Here is a 20,018-nt window from a genome sequence, read left to right on the forward strand (position 1 = left end):
CAGCAGGGGCCTGATCGTTGGTCGCTGTCACACATAACGATTTCATTAACGATATCGTTGCTACGTCACAAATAGCAACGATATCGTTAACAATATCGTTATGTGTGAAGGTACCTTAAGAAAACAGCCCTTCCTTTTGAGGACTCTTCGCAGCTCAAAGATCCAATGGTTTGGAAGATAGAGAGCCTGCTAAGAAAGTCCTGGGACACCTCCACAAATCTGTTAAAAACCAACATAGCCTTCACGTGCGTAGCTAGATCTTTGTTTGTTTGGTTGTGCAAGCTTGAGGATCATTTGGTACAGTGCACCCCAAGGGAGGAGATCCTAGACTCCCTTCCCCTGCTGCAAAAAGCAACAGGATTTCAAGCTGATGCTTCAGCTGAGTCTGTCCGCGTAGCCGCAAAAGGGGCCGTCCTCTCCAACTAATCCAGGAGAGCTCTTTGGTTAAAATCCTGGGGTGGCGACTTCATATCTAAGTCCATATTATGCAGCATTCCCTTCCAGGGCCATCATGTTTTTGGTCCTATCCTGGATGATATCCTGGATAAGGCAGCAGATAAAAAGAAATCGCTCCCTGAACAGAGAGAAATCCCAGGAAATGCTTTTTTCGCCCATCCCCCCCCGTGACACATCCTTTCAAAAGGATTATAGGGGAAAGGGCAAAACAAGGAAATGGAGTTACCCCAAGGGAGGCAAGCGCAGGAACATCCTTGTTCCAAAGACTCAACAGACCCCAGATAAGCAATGACACTGCTCTGGTCGGGGGTCATCTCTCACTTTTTCACCCAGTGGCAGTTCATCTCCCCAAATCAATGGGTCCTTCGTACCATACGAGAGGGACTAAAAATAGAATTCGAGACCTCCCCCACAATACTTAAAAATAACCTCCCTACAAACCCCACACCTTCAAAACTCCCTATTAAGAGATCTGCAAAACCTGCTTCAGTCAAATGTGATCTCTCAGGTACCAAAGGTGGAGGAGGGACGTGGCCACTATTCACGTCTTTTTCTGATAACAAAACCTTCGGGGAAAAACAGGATTACTATAAACCTGAAACCGTTGAACGAATCTCTCCGCTGCAGAAGATTCAAGATGGAGTCAATCAAATCATTGATTCCCCTCATCGGACAGAATTAGGTGATGATGACGATAGAACTGAGGGATGTGTACTACGATGTACCATTACACCCAGAACACAGGAAATTCCTCAAATTCCTAGTCTAACAGGGGCAGCAAATCAAGCACTTCCAGTTCAATGTCCTACCCTTCGGCATCTCTTCAGCTCCGCGGGTTTTTACAAAAATTAAGGCATAAGCCATGGTCTTCATACGTCGTCAGGGAATATGTATAGTCCCATACTTAGACGACTTCCTCATCATGGCACCATATACTCCCCCGTCTGGAAGCGGATGTGACAAAGACCCTGGAGATACTAAAATCCCTGGGCTGGATCCCAAATCTGGAGTAATCAGAAATGTCACTCCACGAGGAGAAAATTTCTTGGGGTTATTCTGGACTCAAAAGAAAGAACATCGTTTCTACCCAGAGATCGTGAGACCCAACTGGTCCAGAAAATAACCAAATTCAGAAACCAACGAGCACCAACCCTCAGGGAGTCGATGTCTGCTCTAGGTTCTCCGACCGCATGCATCCAAGCGGTTTCCTGGACCCAAGCTCACACACAAATTCTACAGACCTATGTGCTCCTACATTCCAGGAAGCGTCACGTCCCCTTGACTAAAAAGATCTTTCTCCCCGGCCACGTAAAATCGTCTCTAAACTGGTGGTTGGATTACAAAAAATCTTCAAAAGGGGGTGAGCTAGGACCAGTTTCCCCTGAAGACACTCCGCTCACATGCCAGCAAACGAGGCTAGGGCGCAGTAGTGGACAGTTACCACTTCCAGGGGCGATGGCCGTCAAACATCAGCGGCAGTTCCTCGAACCTACGGGAACTGAAAGTCGTGGAACAAGCTTTAAAAGCGTCATTGGCATTGATCAAAAATCACCACGTTCGAAATTATTCGGACAACATGACCACAGTGGCCTACCTACGACACCAAGGAGGAACAAGGTACGCCGGTCTAAAAGAGATAGCCGCAGGAATCTTTTCCTGGGCAGAGAAGAACCTTCTGCCAGTCACGGCAGTACATCTCAGAGGAGTAGGTAATACTCAAGTGGACTATCTCAGCTGGAAAAACATACATCCAGGGGAGTGGTGCCTGGACCAAACCGTGTTCCTATCCCTAACCTCGAGGTGGGGAACCCAGAAGTGGACCTATTTGCCAATGGACAAAATGCTAAGACGAAGACGTTCTTCTCCCTTTATTTCACGGATGGAGCACAAGAGATATATGCATTTTCACAGCAGTGGAGGTTCAACCTCGCATATGCCTTGCCACCTATTCCCATGCTGGCGAAGACACTTCAGAAGATCAGGACGGACCAAGTTACCACAATCCTAATCGCACCATTATGGCCAAGCAGGAGCTGGTACGGTGCCCTACTGGATATGGCCCTAGAAGGTCCCTGACTTCTACATCAGAAAGTCGACCTCCTTCACCAGGGTCCCCTACTACATCCGGATCTACACAAACTGAGCCTGGCGGCATGGTTACTGAGGCCAGGATCCTAAAAGCCAGAGGTCTCTCAGATAAAGTAATCCAGACCCTTCAAAAGAGCAGAAAGCCAGTAACCAATGCCATCTATGCCAAAGTCTGGAACAGGTTTACAACCTGGTACCTCCAAGAATCCCCAGACCCTTTCCATCCTAATATTGCACGGGTCTTAGATTTCTTACAGAAGGGATTAGAGATGGGCCTTACTCCTAGCACGCTCAAGGTGCAGGTATCAGCCCTTAGTAGCTTTTTTGATAGGGACTAAGCCGGTCACCGCTGGATTAAATGTTTTATGATTTCAGCATCCAGAATACGTCCCAGAGTCCGTACCAAAGTCCCACCCTGGGATCTCAACATTGTCCTCAGGGGTCTAACTCAAAATCCATTTGAACCCCTGGATTCATTGACTATAAAAAAACTTAACCCTCAAGACAGTCTTCTTAGTCGCAATAACTACGGCTAGACGTATAGGGGAATTGCAGGCTCTGTCGATACAGGAACCTTATCTAACACTCACTGCGGACAGCGTTATACTGAAACTAGATCACTCTTTTCTTCCTAAGGTGGTCTCAAATTTCCACAGGGACCAGGATATTGTACTACCCTCATTCTGTCCAAACCCCTCCAACCCTAAGGAAGAGACCTTTCACACCCTTGATGTCCGCAGGATTGTCCTACATTACTTACAACAGACTGAAACCTGGCGAATCGATCAAAACTTATTCATACAGTTTTCAGGCCGAAACAACGGCAAGAAAGCGGCAAAAAACACGATCGCAAATTGGATCAAGCAGTCTATTTGCCTGGCTTATTCATCACAGAAACTTCATCCACCAGCTTCTCTGAAGGCACATTGTACCCGGGCGATGTCAACATCATGGGCAGAAAGGGGGAATGCTTCATCAGAGCATATCTGCAGAGCCGCCACCTGGTCATCCATCCACACATTAACCAGACATTACCGGCTAAATTTCAATAGGGATCTAACATTTGGTAGACGAGTTCTGCAGGCTTGGTCCCTCCGTAGAGAAATTAGCTGTTGGTATTACTCCGAAGTGGCTGTCGTGGAAGGTGACTAGAGAAAATAGAATTAGACTTACCGGTAATTCGGTTTCTAGGATCCTTCCATGACAGCACTAATTTCCCTCTCTATCTAATATGTTTTCTTATTGGATGATTCCTGCATTTTTCGTGGTAATTATACATGCTAGTATCCAGGCACACCTGTGAAATGAAAACCATTCCCGGTGACTACCTCTTGAAGCTCATCAAGAGAATGCCAAGAGTGTGCAAAGCAGTCATCAAAGCAAAAGGTGGCTACTTTGAAGAACCCAGAATATGACATAATTTCAGTTGTTTCACATTTTTTTGTTAAGTATATAATTCCACATGTGTTAGATCATAGTTTTGATGCCTTCAGTGTGAATTCACAATTTTCATAGTCATGAAAAATCTTTAAATTAGGTGGTGTGTCCAAACTTTTGGTCTGTACTGTATGTGAATTTTTCTGTGCAATTGCTTCCAACCCAAAACTCTGCACAAAGCATTGTTGCTCGGGTAAAAACATGGGTTTCACATTTACCGTGGCCTCACAATATAATGTAATGATTCTGTGTTTGTGATGCAGCGATGCTCTGTAGAGGAAGTGAGATACTACATTACATTCTTCCTATTCTGGAAACTCTGTACAATGTATTTATATGAAGCGACGGGAAACCCCCTGAATATGGCGAAACTGCTTGGAAATGTGTGGGGATTTTACAGAGGGTGAGACAGATTAGACTCGAGCAAAGAGAGTGGCCGCTGGGCCATAGCACTGTGAGCCTCCTCCCATCTGCGGCATGTCTCCCATGGCAGCTAATGGAGGAACGTGACTAGTCCTACTAGTGGTCTCCATTGAGAAACTAGTGCTTGCGCAATGTTATTCATTGGAGACGAATAACGGACAGGTTTGGTCCAAGACCTACATAGCAGAATAATTTTTTGTAAGGTGATGTTCACACTTGATATTCCTGCTGCAATCTTTTTTTTTTCTGTTATAAATGAGTTTTAAGAATGTTTCTTTTGCCAGAATTTTATGAGCCTGATTCATGAAGTTTTCTGGCATAAAACACCATAATTTGTCAGAAGTTTTTGCAAAAATGTTGAGACATTTGGTGTTTTCAAGCCAGTCCCAACCAGTTTTGCCAAAATGGTCTGAGCATCTTGAAGATTGGCGCATTGCACTCCAGCGAGCCTGTTCATGAAGACCGGCATGCGCAACACTAGTCTTAATGAATCAGGCCCATAGTGTTTGTTTGTGTGTGTATAACATGTAGATCAGTTTTATTTTTCCTGTATTGGACCCTGCATAGCTCTGTATCACTTATTTTCTTCTGATAGTTTAGGTGCAGTAGTCCCCAGGAATATGCCCGTGGGCAGGAGAAAAGGTCATCATGGGCTGTAAGCAGCCGATGAGCCTGAGGTTCCCCACCCCTGGTTTAGGTGCAGCTGTCAAACGGCCTTTTGATGCCGGTCTCTAGGGACCCGTGTTATCCACTATTCAACATTTCCCTATTTAGTGTTTGATTTCCTGCTTATGAATTAGATTGGTGGAAAATAATTTTGAGACTTTGTTTTCAGGAAATAGTTTAATGCAGCTGCGTTTTAATTTTATTTTTAAGTTACTGGCTCAAAGAAAGTTTGTTGGCACGGAATGCTGTTTTTTTCCTTTACGAGAGCTATGGATGAACTTCTGTATAATCTTTAGCGGTAGGAGAAAAACTAGAATTTGAGTGTTTTTGTTTTTTTTTTTTCCTCCCTTTTTTCTTATTTTTCCACACATAACTTTAGGGTTTTCTACTTTTGTTCTTATCCACACTCATGGCTATTCTATTGGTGCCTCCTTTTATTAGGCCTTGAGTGGGTGCATTATTACGTCTCCATACAATAGTAGGCACACAGAGGGTGCGTATTTGTTTTTTTTGTTGTTGTTGTTTTTGTCTAATTCCTGACAAATACAACCGAAAAAAATGTGTCTTGCTCAATCAGTTGCAATTTGTGTCTAGGTATTCTCCCCATAAAAGATGGCGTAAAGTAACTCTGTATTTGCACCACCGTGTAACATATGGTAGCAATACATGAAAGGCTCACTATTTTGCACTTGGAATCTACATGTGCAGAAGTACAAGGACTGCCATCTGCTTGAGGCCTACTGGTCACTTAGGCTTGAGGTGATCATACATCTTTAATAGCGAGTACAACTGTCAGCTCTTCTTCCAGATCCATCCATACACAACAATATATTCTCATTAAACAGATGAAAAGAAACTATTACCCGATTCCTTTGGAAGCAGTTTATCTCCTGTGAGAACAAATTAAATTCAACATGCCGAATCTGTTTTCCCGTCATTCGGTGTCTGTGAAGAGTTGGTACTCCCCATACACATTAGATGGTCCCACAAAAATCTGTGCGTATAACTGATATTTAGCTACCCTGTACAGTATGCACCTGCACCTAGGACACTAACAGAACATGGGTATAACACATACATATACACTTTAGCATATTTTAAGCGCTTTTTCAGGTGGGTTCCTGAGCAGACCCGCCTGAAAAAGCCATTGTGTGCACATACCTTAATCGGCGATATCAGCACTGGACCATATTTTGTGGCTTCCGGAGTGGTTATCCATACCTATTTCTCCCTACACAGATGCTAGGATAGCTTCACAGTATAAAAACTAGAAAAAAACGAGCGCAATAGGGTCACCATGGTTTGTCTTGATGAAGAAGTTGAAAACTTCGAAACACGTTGACTAATGAACCACATACGTTTGGATACTTGCCTTCTCATCATCTTTCGACAGCATCCGCAGGTTTAACCCATTTGTTTCCAGGATATCCTCTTAAGCTCTCTAATAGACAGTGATTGGATTTAGTGCCTAAAGCCTAACCACTTCCCCTTACTCCTCCCTTGGTATTTAATACACCTGGTTAGATTTGAGAGACTGTCCTGAAGCCGTAACCTGTAGAAATTACTCCATAGACCAGTAAGTGCCTTTTTTAGGTGGGTAGAGGGGGTGATATTGAGGCGTGCTAGAGGAAAGTAAAGTACTGGTTTTCCCTGACAAGCATGTTCTGCCAAGATAAGGGAGTTTATACTTTCTGTAAGGAAAAAGGAAGTTTACGTAAAGCACAGCAACATTTATTTAGAAAGAAATCCTCCATCCACTTCTATTCACGTTCTTATTTTAACTGTCGTTATAAAAAGCGCCCTGTAAATATTTTTTTTCCCAAAGAATATCCTGTTATCAACAAATTTAAGAGCTGCGAATAGTTTTTGTTTTATAATTGTGCTTCCACTCCTGAATTATACACAGTGGGAATGATTTACTAAGGAGCAGACACCAGAAATCTGACGCTCATGTGATTGGTGTACCGTGCACAACACTTATTATTCAATTAGACATATTTTGTAACTTGGCAGAGGAAAGAGGAAATGGCTAAAGATGCCGAAATATAGACACATAATGTCAATAACTTAAGTCAAACAATAGTTGGGGGGAATGAAGACAAAAGATTTCTCAGCTGTCGTGAGTTAGCGTGATAAATTTGGCCCATTTAGTGCATTTTTAGACCCTCTAGTCTGTTTTCTCTGTCTAAATATTAATGTACATCACCAATACAGGGCAGTTAATTGCTATCGGGCCACATTCATGTATCATTTTTTGGCGGTGTGAGGTTGCTATAAGGGTAAAAAGAATCCGCATGATTTCACCCCCCAAACACCTTTATATGCACAGGTAGCTCGTTCAAAGACAAGTCCAGCAATACCTTTACATGGCCAGTCCGTTCCTCAGTTACTGAGAAATCAGTGTTTGAATTTATATGCAAAATAGTCTAGATCCGAAGCCTCCGTCACTCCAGCTCTATTCCCCGCCCAATGCCACCACCTTCTGCTTGACTGGCAGCCTCTGTGCTGTGTGATTTCAGGCAAAGGAGTCATCAGTCAAGCAGGAGGAGGTGGAGCTGGGTTTGGATTAGAGCTGGAGTGACAGAGGCTTCAGATCTACCATAGTCCTTGAGCCTTGTTTTCACATCAATTAAACCTCTGATTTCTCATTAACGGACTGGCCATGTAAAGATATTGCTGGATTTATCTTTGAAAGAGATAGTTTGAGGAGTGAAATCCTGCTGACTGATTCCCTTTGACTATCGCCTTTCACTTCCACGTAAGAAATGACATGGTATTTGTTAGCTGCTTCCTAGAAGTCAACAATTATAGTGCATGTGTCTTAGCTTTTTGTTGTTTTTTAAGAAGGGCAACTTTTATATCTTCCTTTTTTGGGAAAACCTCCATTTTTATGTTGCATGTCAAAACTTTCACTTTTTTTTGCTGGTGGTTTGGGTAGGATTTTAGGTTGAAATTCTTCCTAAACTGTGTTACTACAGTAAATTCTAATTTGAATCTAATTGGTTGTTTAAATTTTACTTTGTTCCATTTTTCCAGGCTATGATTTCTGCCAGGTCCTGCAGTGGTTTGCTGAACGTGTTGACCGGATTATTCTCCTTTTTGATGCTCACAAACTTGACATCTCCGATGAGTTCTCAGAAGCCATCAAAGCTTTTCGAGGTCAGGATGATAAAATCCGAGTGGTGCTTAATAAAGCTGATCAGGTGGATACTCAGCAGCTGATGAGAGTCTATGGTGCTCTCATGTGGTCCCTAGGAAAGGTGATTAACACCCCCGAGGTGGTGCGAGTCTACATAGGCTCTTTTTGGGCCAAGCCTTTGCAAAACACTGAGAATCGTAAACTGTTTGAAATGGAAGCTCAAGATCTATTCCGAGACATTCAAAGCCTTCCAAGAAATGCTGCACTACGCAAACTGAATGATCTCATAAAAAGAGCTCGCCTGGCAAAGGTAAGATAAACGTGTGTGTGTGTGTGTGTATGTACATGTGTATGTATATGCACTTATGGATCATGCCATTTTTTTATTAAATCCTATATATCTTTGCAGCAGAACGCTATCCAGGACTGTGCACAAATACCAGTGAGTAGTGATGAATGAACGTGTTCTGATAAGATGTTATCCAAGCATGCTCGGGTGCTAACCGTGTCTCTTCGGCGTGCTTGACTAATATGATATTATATATGTTAGCGTCCCCGCGTCTGTTAGTCGATCTTTGCATGTGTTGCGTTTGTCGAACAACCGTGAGACATGCAGGCACGGGGACTCGAACATATTATTCGAACACGCCGAAGAAACTCTGTTAGCACCCAAGCATGCTCAGATAACACCTTATCCCAGCACGTTCGCTCATCACTACTAGTGAGTAATAGACGTTGCTCTCCTAGATGGAGACTTTTTTATGAATATTATAATTTCCAGCAATTCTGTAAAAATGACCTTCTGCAAAATGAAACTTTTCCGTGACCGGACATTGTTTTTATTACATATGAATTTGTGCAGAGTTTCAGTGCAAGCCGTTCTCCAGTACAGTAGTTGTCATTATTCTGTATAGAATTTGTGCTTTAATACGTTCCCACTATGGCTAATTTTAATTTTTGCTTTTTTTTTTTTTTCATCCATTTTCTCAGTTATATTTTTTTATATTAATATTCAGTCACGTGAGGGCTTGTGTTTTGTTTTTTTTTGTTTTTTTTTGTTTTTGTTTTTTGCAGGTCAAGTGGAGTTTTGAATGACATTCCATCCCCATTCTTTTTTTTCATAACATATGCTGGAAAATGTTTGGAGGAAAAAAAAAATAAAACAAAATTCAAAGTGCAATAAAGTGATCCTACAGGACAGGCTTGGTTGTGATGAGAGCTGGTGATCATCACACAGCAAGCAACCCATTTGAATGCTGCTGTCTGAGATCGACAGCGGCATGTAAACTGTTAAACCGCAGTGATCAGACAGAGGTATTGCGGCATTGTCCCATAAATCTTTTCTATGTGAAAAGTATGGTATGGGCAAGTACGAAGCCATACTGGAAGCCGGTGTACGAGCCGTGGACCCTTTAAAACAGTTGATTGGTGCTGGGGTTCAGACTTCAACAGATGTAACTTACTTATAGGGCCTGAATTTTAAAAGGCTGGATAAACCCTTTAATTGTATTTGTGTAGCAGTAATTACTCTTTCAATAAATTAAGGAAACTGTTACTTTAAAAAAAACTTGGTGACGACAGTATTTGACATTATTGCTATAGGACCAGGATGTATGATAGAGATCAGTTCCCGGGCCTGTAACGCCGGCCCGGGGCAGTGGTGATATAGCCATGTCTTCTTATCCTATTATTAATCCTTTTGGCTGGTCACCATTGTGTGTCTTGGATTTCTAAGTAAGGAAGGCAATCCTTTTCCTGTTGTAAAGCCTGTCCTGACTGGTCTTGAAATCCTGGATAACCTGTCTGGCTTTTGTACTTCATAAATCTTTCCAGAAGGAAAAAAAATTAAAAACGCCCTTTAACTTCCACAACCTCTAGAGCTAGAAATACTCTGGAATGTGATGGAGTTGCAATAAGGCACACGGGAAGTGCAAAGGTGTCTTTTCCGGGTATGATGTACAACACTGATACTTATTGTTACCTACTGACCCGAACCTCTCGGGTGTAGATCTAAAGTGTTATGCTGGTACTCTGCAGATGCCTTTTTATTGGTATGTACAAACATTTTTTGCTAAGTTATGGCCAGACTCTATTTCCATATGTTTGTTTTTCACGTTTGTTGAAAGAAGCCCAAGAGAAGGTCTCCCAGAAACTTTTCTTGAAAAACTGACAGCGTTCATTAGATTGGAAGATTTTGGTTCACAAACTGGACCGAAGTTGGACTTGTCTCCATTCTTTTATGCAGAGTTTCTGCAAAAAAAAAAAGCCCAATAGAATATAATGTATCTGTTTGCTGTCTGTGAAAACGCTGACAGATCATGAATGAAAAACAGGATTTTTGGTTGCTTACCGTAAAATCTGTTTCTCGGAGCCTTCATTGGGGAACACAGGAACCATGGGTGTATGCTGCTGCCACTAGGAGGCTGACACTATGCAAATAAAAAAGTTAGCTCCTCCTCTGCAGTGTACACCCCACCGACTGGAAGTAGGATATTCAGTTAGTGAAAAAAGCAGTAGGAGAAGTAACATGTTAAAGATAGAAAGTTAAACTGTGACAATATAACACAATAAAACAGAGCTGTTCAACTTGGGAGGGTGCTGTGTCCCCCAATGAAGGCTCCGAGAAACAGATTTTACGGTAAGCAACCAAAAATCCTGTTTTCTCTATCGCCTCATTGGGGGACACAGGAACCATGGGATGTCCCAAAGCAGTCCCTGGGGTGGGAACAGCAGAAAAAAAACGCCATTCAGGTCGGAGAACTTACCACTGCCGCCTGCAAGATCATTCCGCCTAGGCTGGCAACTGCCAAAGCGTAGGTATGGAGCTTATAACATTTGGCAAATGAGTGAATGGAACACCAGGTTGCCTTGCAAAGTTGTAGGGCAGATGCCCCATGGTGTACCGCCCAGGAGGCGCCCACTGCCCGGGGCAGAGTGAGTCTTAATCCCAGGAGGAGTCACTCTGTTCCTGACCTGGTAAGCCTCCAGAATAGCAGGTCTGATCCAGAGAACAATCATAACCTTGGAGGCTGGCAGGCCTCTTGGCGCACCGTCTGGAATGACAAATAGACGGTCCGTCTTCCTAAAGAAGGTGGTCCTAGACAAATAGATCCTCACCGCCCTGACCAGGTCTGGCCTGTTCAGCGAACGCTCCAGAGAATAGGTCGGAGCAGAACAAAAAGGTGGGAAGGACGATCTTATTGAAGTAACAAGGAGGACACCACCCTGGGAAGAAAAGGCGACGATGGTCGTAAACTACCTTATCTTGGTGAAGAACCAAGAAATGGGGCGACAGGAGAGAGCCACCAACTCCGAGACGCGCCTAATGGAGGTGATGGCCACCAGAAACGACACCTTGCAGGACAGAACAGACAGTGAGGCCTCATGGGGAGGTTCAAGGGGGGGAACCCCACAGCCTCCAGAACAAGATTAAGCTCCTTGGGATCCACGAGAGTCCGGTACAAGAGAGCTGCATGCACCACTCCTTGAAGAAAAGTTCTGACCTGAGAACGGGACGGATATATATCCTTGTACCGTGATAGCCAGTAGATAGAATATTTGGAATTGAATTAGTCTATGCCTGATGAAGAGGCCTGAGAAGTCTCGAAGGTTTGCAATTTGCTACCATCTTTTCAGTTAGCCATTAAGAGGTATCAACCACCGAGGTCTCTCAGATCTAAATATCTGACCTGAGAACGGGAAGTCAAGGACTTCTGAAATGGGACTTCAGAAAGAGAATGGAAAGCGTTGCTACCTGACCCTTTAGAGGACTAAGGTCAAGGCCAGCATCAAGTCCCGCCTTGAGAAAAGGCCAAATGGAAGGATTCAACAGCCAAGATGTTAAATTGAGCAACCAAGAACTCTGGTGGCAGATCGGTCCTTGGGACAGAAGATCTGGCCTGTCTGGGGCCTCCAGAGGAAGTCCGCGAGGAGATTGGCGATCTCAGCGAACCAGAACCTTCTGGGCCAATCTGGTGCGATCAGAAAGACCGGCACCCCCTCCGCAATGATCTTCAACAGCCTGGGAAGAAGGGAAGGGGAGGAAACAGATAGGGAAATACAAAATGCGACCCAGGAATGGCCAAAGCATCGGTCTCCACTACAAGAGGGTCGCGGACCTGGAAATAAACGGTGGAACCTTCCTAAGCAGTCGCGACACCAAGAGATCCGCGTCCGGAGATCCCCATCAAAGGCAAATTTGAAGGAAGACCTCCCGATGCAGGGACCACTCTCCTGCCGAAAGGCCCTCGTGGCAGAGAAAAACACCGCGGCCTAGTTGCCAACACCGGGAATATGCACTGCGGATAGTGCCGGAACCGTCGCCTCTGCCCAGAAGAGGATCTTGGATACCTCCGCCATTTCCAAGAGACTGATTCCCTCCATGGTGTTTGACATATGCCACAGCCGTGGCATTGGACGTCTGGATTCTGACTGGCAGACCTCTGAGAACCTTTTCCCAGTGACTCAGGGACAGAAGAATGGCCGCTATCTCAAGGATGTCGATCGGCAGAGGGGAATCTTGCTCCGACCAACGCCCCTTTAACTGACGGATTGTGGGAAACCGTGCCCCAGCCGGGAAGGCTGGCGACCGTCGTCACCACCTGCCATGGGCGAGAAGGAAGGACCGGACCTGGGGAATGAGAGGGGATGACAGCCACCAGCTGAGAGACCATTAGAATCGGACGGAAGGCCGAATCGGACGATCCAGAGACAGCACCAACCTGTACCACTGAGAAAGGATGGCCTACTGAAGTGGAACAGCGCAAAAGGGAACGCTTCCGATGCTGCCACCATTCGTCCCAGGACCTTCATTGCTGAACGGAAGGAAGGCAGCCGAGGGCCTTGCAGAAAACTCCGTCCTGGAGAATTGCCCGTTTTTCCTTGAGAAGAAAAAAATAACAAAAAACCCTCAACTGACAGGTGTCGAACAGCATGCCTTAGAAGACGAGGCACTGACTCGGAACAAGACAAGACTTTGTTCTGCTGACCAGCCACCAGAAACGGGACAGGGAGTCGGATGATTGTCACTCTCCTGGGCCTGAGAGGGGGGCGGAGCCTTGATGTCTTCGAGGTACGGAATGAGCACTAGGCCCGTGATCCTCAAAATGGCCATAAATGTAGCCATGATCTTTATGAAGACACTGGGTGCGGTCGCAAGACCGAGTGGCAGGGCGATGAACTAGAAATGACTCTTCTGCACCACGAAACGCAGGAGACACAGGTGTGCTGGGAAAATCAGAACATCGAGATAGGCTTCTTGGATATCTATGGAGAACAGGAATTCCTGTGGTTCCATGCAAGCCAATACTGAACAGAGGGACTCCATCCTGAAATGCCGCAGGCAGAACCTTTTGTTCACTAACTTAGGAACCAGATGGGTCGAACTGCGCCGTTGTTCTTCGGCACTACAAGCAGGTTTGAATAGAAACCTGTGAAGCGTTCCTACTGAGATGGAAACGATAACCTCCGAACAAAGAAGAAAGGCAATGGACACAAAGAAACCTGGGATCAGATTAGGATCTTGTAGAGGGTGGGATTTGAAGAAGCGATTCCGGGGCCGCGAAGCGAACCCCATCTTGTATCCAGAGGATACCACCTCCCTGACCTCGACTGAGGCAAGCCAAACATCCCTGCAAAAAAGAAAAAAACAAAACAGACGCCCGCCCAAACTGGGAGGAACACTGGGCCCTTAGCACGAGTTATGCCAAGGAAGATCTGCCAGGTCTGGGCCTGGTGGACCTACCATGGGAATTGAGGGAACGCCAGGAAGGGGTAGGCTTGAAGGAAGCCTTTTCTCTAGCCAGGCGAGACCGCGGTCTGTGCTAGCCAGAGGAATATTCTGACGCCACGAACCAGCGAAAAGACAAAAAGGGAGCTGAACTGCCATATCAGGGGAGGCCAGCGACGCTCGTGCCTCCCGTTGCGTCCTTAATAATTTGTTCCAGCATGTAGTCAAAGACGGGCCCCCTGGAAAGGGAGGCTGGTAAGGGACTTCTTTGAAAACAAGTCCACCTGCCATGTCTTGAGCCAAATATTCCGCCAGATGGTCACCATATTGCTGGATACCTGAGCTGCACAAGACACGCATCTAGGGAGACAGCTACCAAATATTTCCCTGCATAGGAAATCTGGTACGTCAGGTCGGCCAGCTCCCCCGGAAGAGGTCCAGCCGTGGTACCCTTACAAGGCTGTTTGGTCCATCTAGCTGTGGTCCTTGAGACCCAGGTAGAGGCAATGGCCGAGGCACAAAGCAGAAGCAGCCACTTCAAAAGGCTGATTTTTCCAGCGATTCTATACTTGTATCCTTGGAATCCATGAGGGATGCTGCATTAGAAAAGTCGAAGGACCATGTTGGCGGACAGTCTGGGGACCGACGAGTCCGCTGCCGAGAAATCAGTCCAGTTAGCGATGAGCTCAGGGGAGAAGGGATATAGGATGCCGAGACGCTTCCCTGTCTGAAAGCATCTGGTATGGTTCACCTTTCCCCTGGCAAGTACCACAACAAATTCAGTGTGTAGAGCAAAGACCTTGGAAGTTGGTTTTGACCGTCTAAACGAAACCGCCTTTTCTGCGGGTTCCGTAGATGTATCCATGATGCCTAAGGTCTGGTTGACTGCAATAATAAGGCTTTGCACCCTATCACTCATGCTAGAGGCCTGTAGTGAAACAAAGTCTGAATCTTCCTCTGAAAACATGACCGAGGACGCCCGTCTGACTCGGGAGAGGAGGATCTGGAAGAGGGATCTCACCGTGCCAGACCGGAGGGCGAGATGGATCGGGAAAAGGACAGAATTTCGCTCCTGTCTGGATCTCTTGTGACCTGTGTTGAAAAGGCCGGATGGAGAATCCTGTGACCCACTGGCAACTGCGGGGGGCTGGGAGGGACAATCTGTCAAGCACGGACACCAGGGACGTGACATCCTGGTGAGGTCCGCCACAGACCGAGACAGAAGGAAAGCCCACCCAGGGATAGGGGCCTCTGTCTCACCCGGGGTAGGAACTCCTGGCCGGTGGGTTCATGATGAGCAGACCCATTAACTGATGCCAGAACATTAGGGAATAGGAGAGCCGAGGAGCGTGTCGGGCTGCAGAGCAGCTACTCACAGTAGGTGCAGTCATCCTGTATTCAGCTCCAGACTGTAGGGCTGCTGTGCCAGGAAGAGATGGCTCCACAGGAAACAAGTACAATCTGGATCAATAGGAAAATGGCAGTCACAAGAGGGTGTCCAGGTCCAGGAGTGAAAAAGCGCACACTGCAGGGACACATGCTGAAAAGCCTGCTCTGAGACAGGAAAAAGGGGCGGAGCTAAATCGCGGGACCAGGGGGCGGAGCCAAGTGCCGGGGGCGGAGCTAAGTCCCGGTAGGAAGGAGCTGACTAAGAGCTAGGTGGGAAAAAAGCCCGCCCGAAAAGCAGGAAGAAGAGGGGCGGAGCCAGCCCTGCAGCTAGGCCCGAGTGAAGCCGGGACCTAAATTAGAGCTGGTGACCGCCGGAGGATGGGGGAGCGGTGCAGAGGATTGAAAAACGCTGCAAAACAATGCCTGCAGCCCCAAATACCCGCAAAATTAAAGGGGAAAAGACCCCCGATGCCCCACTCTGCAGCTAGGCCTGGAAGAGGCCGGGACCTAGATTACATCCCATGACCACCGGAGCACGGGGGAAGTGTTGAGGAAAGCCCTAAAACTGCTGCAAAGGTAACCTGAATTAAGGGGCCCACTATTAAAATAAAGGAATTTTTTTTTTTTTTTTTTTCTTCTTTCCCGATCTTCTTTCTTCTGTGATCTTCTTATCTCTGTACCTGGGGGGAGAGAGAGAGAGTACCTCCCCATCCAAGATCGGACGTCCGATAATCCAGCATAGTGGGACGTCCGTGTCTCCTCGAACCGACAGGCTCTGGTGGGTGGGAGACAGAGGCAGGCCCGGATCTGAATCACCTCAACACGCTTCAGTGTTAGGGGCTGGGGTCCTGCCGACCAGACATATGAGGATACGGGGTGGCAGTACACGCCGTACTCATAGTCTCTTTGTGGGACTACAGGTGTGACTGACCACCCTGTATCCCTCCGTGGTACCTGAAAAGAAACGACGCACATTGAGGTAGATAAGGGTCTAATGAAAGACCCGTGTCCACCTCCTACTGACACTAAGCTAAACTGAAGAGTTTAATGCCAGTCGGTAGGGTGTATACTGCAGAGGAGGAGCTAACTTTTTTATTTGCATAGTGTCAGCCTCCTAGTGGCAGCAGCATACACCCATGGTTCCTGTGTCCCCCAATGAGAGGCGATAGAGAAACAATGACATGTGAATTTGTGACTAAACAGACTTGTAATAAGGGTTCACTTAGGAGAATAATTTTATACAGCGCCACTATATTCGGCAGCACTTAACAAATCAAAAAAATACATAGTCAAACCATACCAGACATAATAAAGTAACACGTGATTCAACAATTTAATGGGAGTCTGTCAGCAGGATTTCACCCCTAAACTATTTCAAAGATAAATCCAGCAATACCTTTACGTGGCCACTTCATTACTCTGTTACTGACAAATCAGCCTTTGAATTGGTGTGCAAATGAGGCTGAAATGCAATAAGAATCTTTATATAGCACCAACATATTCCTCAGTGCTTTACAATTCAGAGGCTCATATACAACAGTTATAAGTAATAAAGTTAAAGATAATGCAATAATTAAAGCGAAAGTAATGACAACCCTGCTCGTCAGAGATTACAATCTATAATGAAGTTGCGGTGACACAAAAGACAGGAGCTTATTTCCAATGATGGTCCAGCCATCTTGGGGGAACGTGTATAGATAAAGGCTGCATGAGCTAGTTGCCACCCAATATTTGTAGTGGATTCTGATGCAGAGTATATATGTGTGTGTGTGTGCGTGTGTGTATATGTGTGTGTGTGTGTGTATATATATATATATATATATATATATATATATATATATATATATATATATATATATATATATATATATATATATATATATATATATATATATATAGTTGCGGCCTCTGTCTGTCATGGAATCCAAGTCGCTGATTGTTGCGGCCTCTGTCTGTCATGGAATCCAAGTCGCTGATTGGTCTCGCCAGCTGCCTGTCATGGCTGCCGTGACCAATCAGCAACGGCCACAAGTCCGATTAGTCCCTCCCTACTCCCCTGCAGTCGGCACCCGCGCCATACTCCCCGCAGTCACCGCTCACACAGGGTTAATGCCAGCGGTAACGGACCGCGTTATGCCGCGGGTAACTCACTCAATTACCGCCGCTATTAACCCTGTGTGACCAAGTTTTTATTATTGATGCTGCCTATGTAGCGTCAATAGTAAAAACATCTAATGTTAAAAATAATAAAAAAAAAATAAAAAATCATTATATACTCACCTTCCGCCGCCTTTCCCGCTCCTGGCTACGCTGCGGTGACCGCTACATGCAAGCAGCAGGTTCCGGTGGTATGGGAGAAGGACCTGCCATGACGCCACGGTCATGTGACCGCGACGTCATCACAGGCCCTGCGCGAGAAGATCCTGCCATGACGTCACTGTCATGTGACTGCGACGTCATCACAGGTCCTGCGCGCCTGCGTGAGAAGGACCTTCCATGACGTCACCGTCATGTGATCGAACTACAAGTGGCCCTCGGAAGGTGAGTATATGTTTTTTTTTCTTACCTGTGACATACGTGGATGGGCAATCTACTACATAGCTGGGCAATATACTACGTGGCTCTGTGCTGTATACTACGTCACTGGGCAATATACTACGTCGCTGGGCAGTATACTACAGGGCACTGTGCTGTATACTACGTGGCACTGTGCTGTATACTACGTGACTGGGCAGTATACTACGTCGCTGTGCAATATACTGCGTGGCACTGCTGTATACTACGTGGCTGGGCAATATACTACGTGGCTGGGCAATATACTACGTGGCTGGGCAATATACTACGTGGCTGGGCAATATACTACGTGGACATGCATATTCTAGAATGCCCGATGCGTGTGTGTGTGTGTGTGTATGTATGTATGTATATATATATGTATAAATGGAGATATATATATATATATATATATATATATATATATATATATATATATATATATATATATATATATATATATATATATATATATATATATACACCAAATAGCAAAAAGAAGGCAGCACTCCCAAAGTTTCAGGTGAAAAAAAGATGGAGATTTAATCGACCCACATCACTGCGCGACGTTTCGGCTCACTGAGCCTTTTTCAAGCAGTGGGTGTTAACAACAATTGTGCTTTTATAGAAACAATTTAAATTGATTTGCATATTACAATAGCCATTAGTGAATAAATAAATATACAGTTGTACAATTATATAACATACCGATTGTGTATCTTAAGTGCAATATCTGTGCTCATTAAAGTGCGATGTGCTGTATTACTTATAAAAACTCTTACTTATATCACTTTCTCCTTCGTTCCATAGACTATCTTATTAACATACAGTGGGGCAAAAAAGTATTTAGTCAGTCAGCAATAGTGCAAGTTCCACCACTTAAAAAGATGAGAGGCGTCTGTAATTTACATCATAGGTAGACATCAACTATGGGAGACAAACTGAGAAAAAAAAAATCCAGAAAATCACATTGTCTGTTTTTTAACATTTTATTTGCATATTATGGTGGAAAATAAGTATTTGGTCAGAAACAAAATTTCATCTCAATACTTTGTAATATATCCTTTGTTGGCAATGACAGAGATCAAACGTTTTCTGTAAGTCTTCACAAGGTTGCCACACACTGTTGTTGGTATGTTGGCCCATTCCTCCATGCAGATCTCCTCTAGAGCAGTGATGTTTTTGGCTTTTCGCTTGGCAACACGGACTTTCAACTCCCTCCAAAGGTTTTCTATAGGGTTGAGATCTGGAGACTGGCTAGGCCACTCCAGGACCTTGAAATGCTTCTTACGAAGCCACTCCTTCGTTGCCCTAGCGGTGTGCTTTGGATCATTGTCATGTTGAAAGACCCAGCCACGTTTCATCTTCAATGCCCTTGCTGATGGAAGGAGGTTTGCACTCAAAATCTCACGATACATGGCCCCATTCATTCTTTCATGTACCCGGATCAGTCGTCCTGGCCCCTTTGCAGAGAAACAGCCCTAAAGCATGATGTTTCCACCACCATGCTTTACGGTAGGTATGGTGTTTGATGGATGCAACTCAGTATTCTTTTTCCTCCAAACACGACAAGTTGTGTTTCTACCAAACAGTTCCAGTTTGGTTTCATCAGACCATAGGACATTCTCACAAAACTCCTCTGGATCATCCAAATGCTCACTAGCAGACTTCAGACGGGCCCGGACATGTACTGGCTTAAGCAGTGGGACACGTCTGGCACTGCAGGATCTGAATCCATGGTGGCGTAGTGTGTTACTTATGGTAAGCCTTGTTACATTGGTCCCAGCTCTCTGCAGTTCATTCACTAGGTCCCCCCGCGTGGTTCTGGGATTTTTGCTCACCGTTCTTGTGATCATTCTGACCCCACGGGGTGGGATTTTGCGTGGAGCCCCAGATCGAGGGAGATTATCAGTGGTCTTGTATGTCTTCCATTTTCTAATTATTGCTCCCACTGTTGATTTCTTCACTCCAAGCTGGTTGGCTATTGCAGATTCAGTCTTCCCAGCCTGGTGCAGGGCTACAATTTTGTTTCTGGTGTCCTTTGGCAGCTCTTTGGTCTTCACCATAGTGGAGTTTGGAGTCAGACTGTTTGAGGGTGTGCACAGGTGTCTTTTTATACTGATAACAAGTTTAAACAGG

General features: G+C 45.2%; 1 protein-coding gene across 1 annotated transcript in view; it reads left to right on the forward strand.

The window, feature by feature from the left end:
• The window catches only part of EHD4 (EH domain containing 4), an 86,111-nt gene that overhangs the window by 50,811 nt on the left and 15,282 nt on the right, over positions 1-20,018 (forward strand). The window contains exon 4 of the mRNA XM_069732519.1: positions 8,107-8,519. Coding sequence (XP_069588620.1) covers positions 8,107-8,519 — 413 coding nt within the window. The remainder of the gene's footprint in view (positions 1-8,106; positions 8,520-20,018) is intronic.

Source organism: Ranitomeya imitator, chromosome 1 (assembly GCF_032444005.1).
Source record: "Ranitomeya imitator isolate aRanImi1 chromosome 1, aRanImi1.pri, whole genome shotgun sequence".
NCBI classification, from domain to species: domain Eukaryota; kingdom Metazoa; phylum Chordata; class Amphibia; order Anura; family Dendrobatidae; genus Ranitomeya; species Ranitomeya imitator.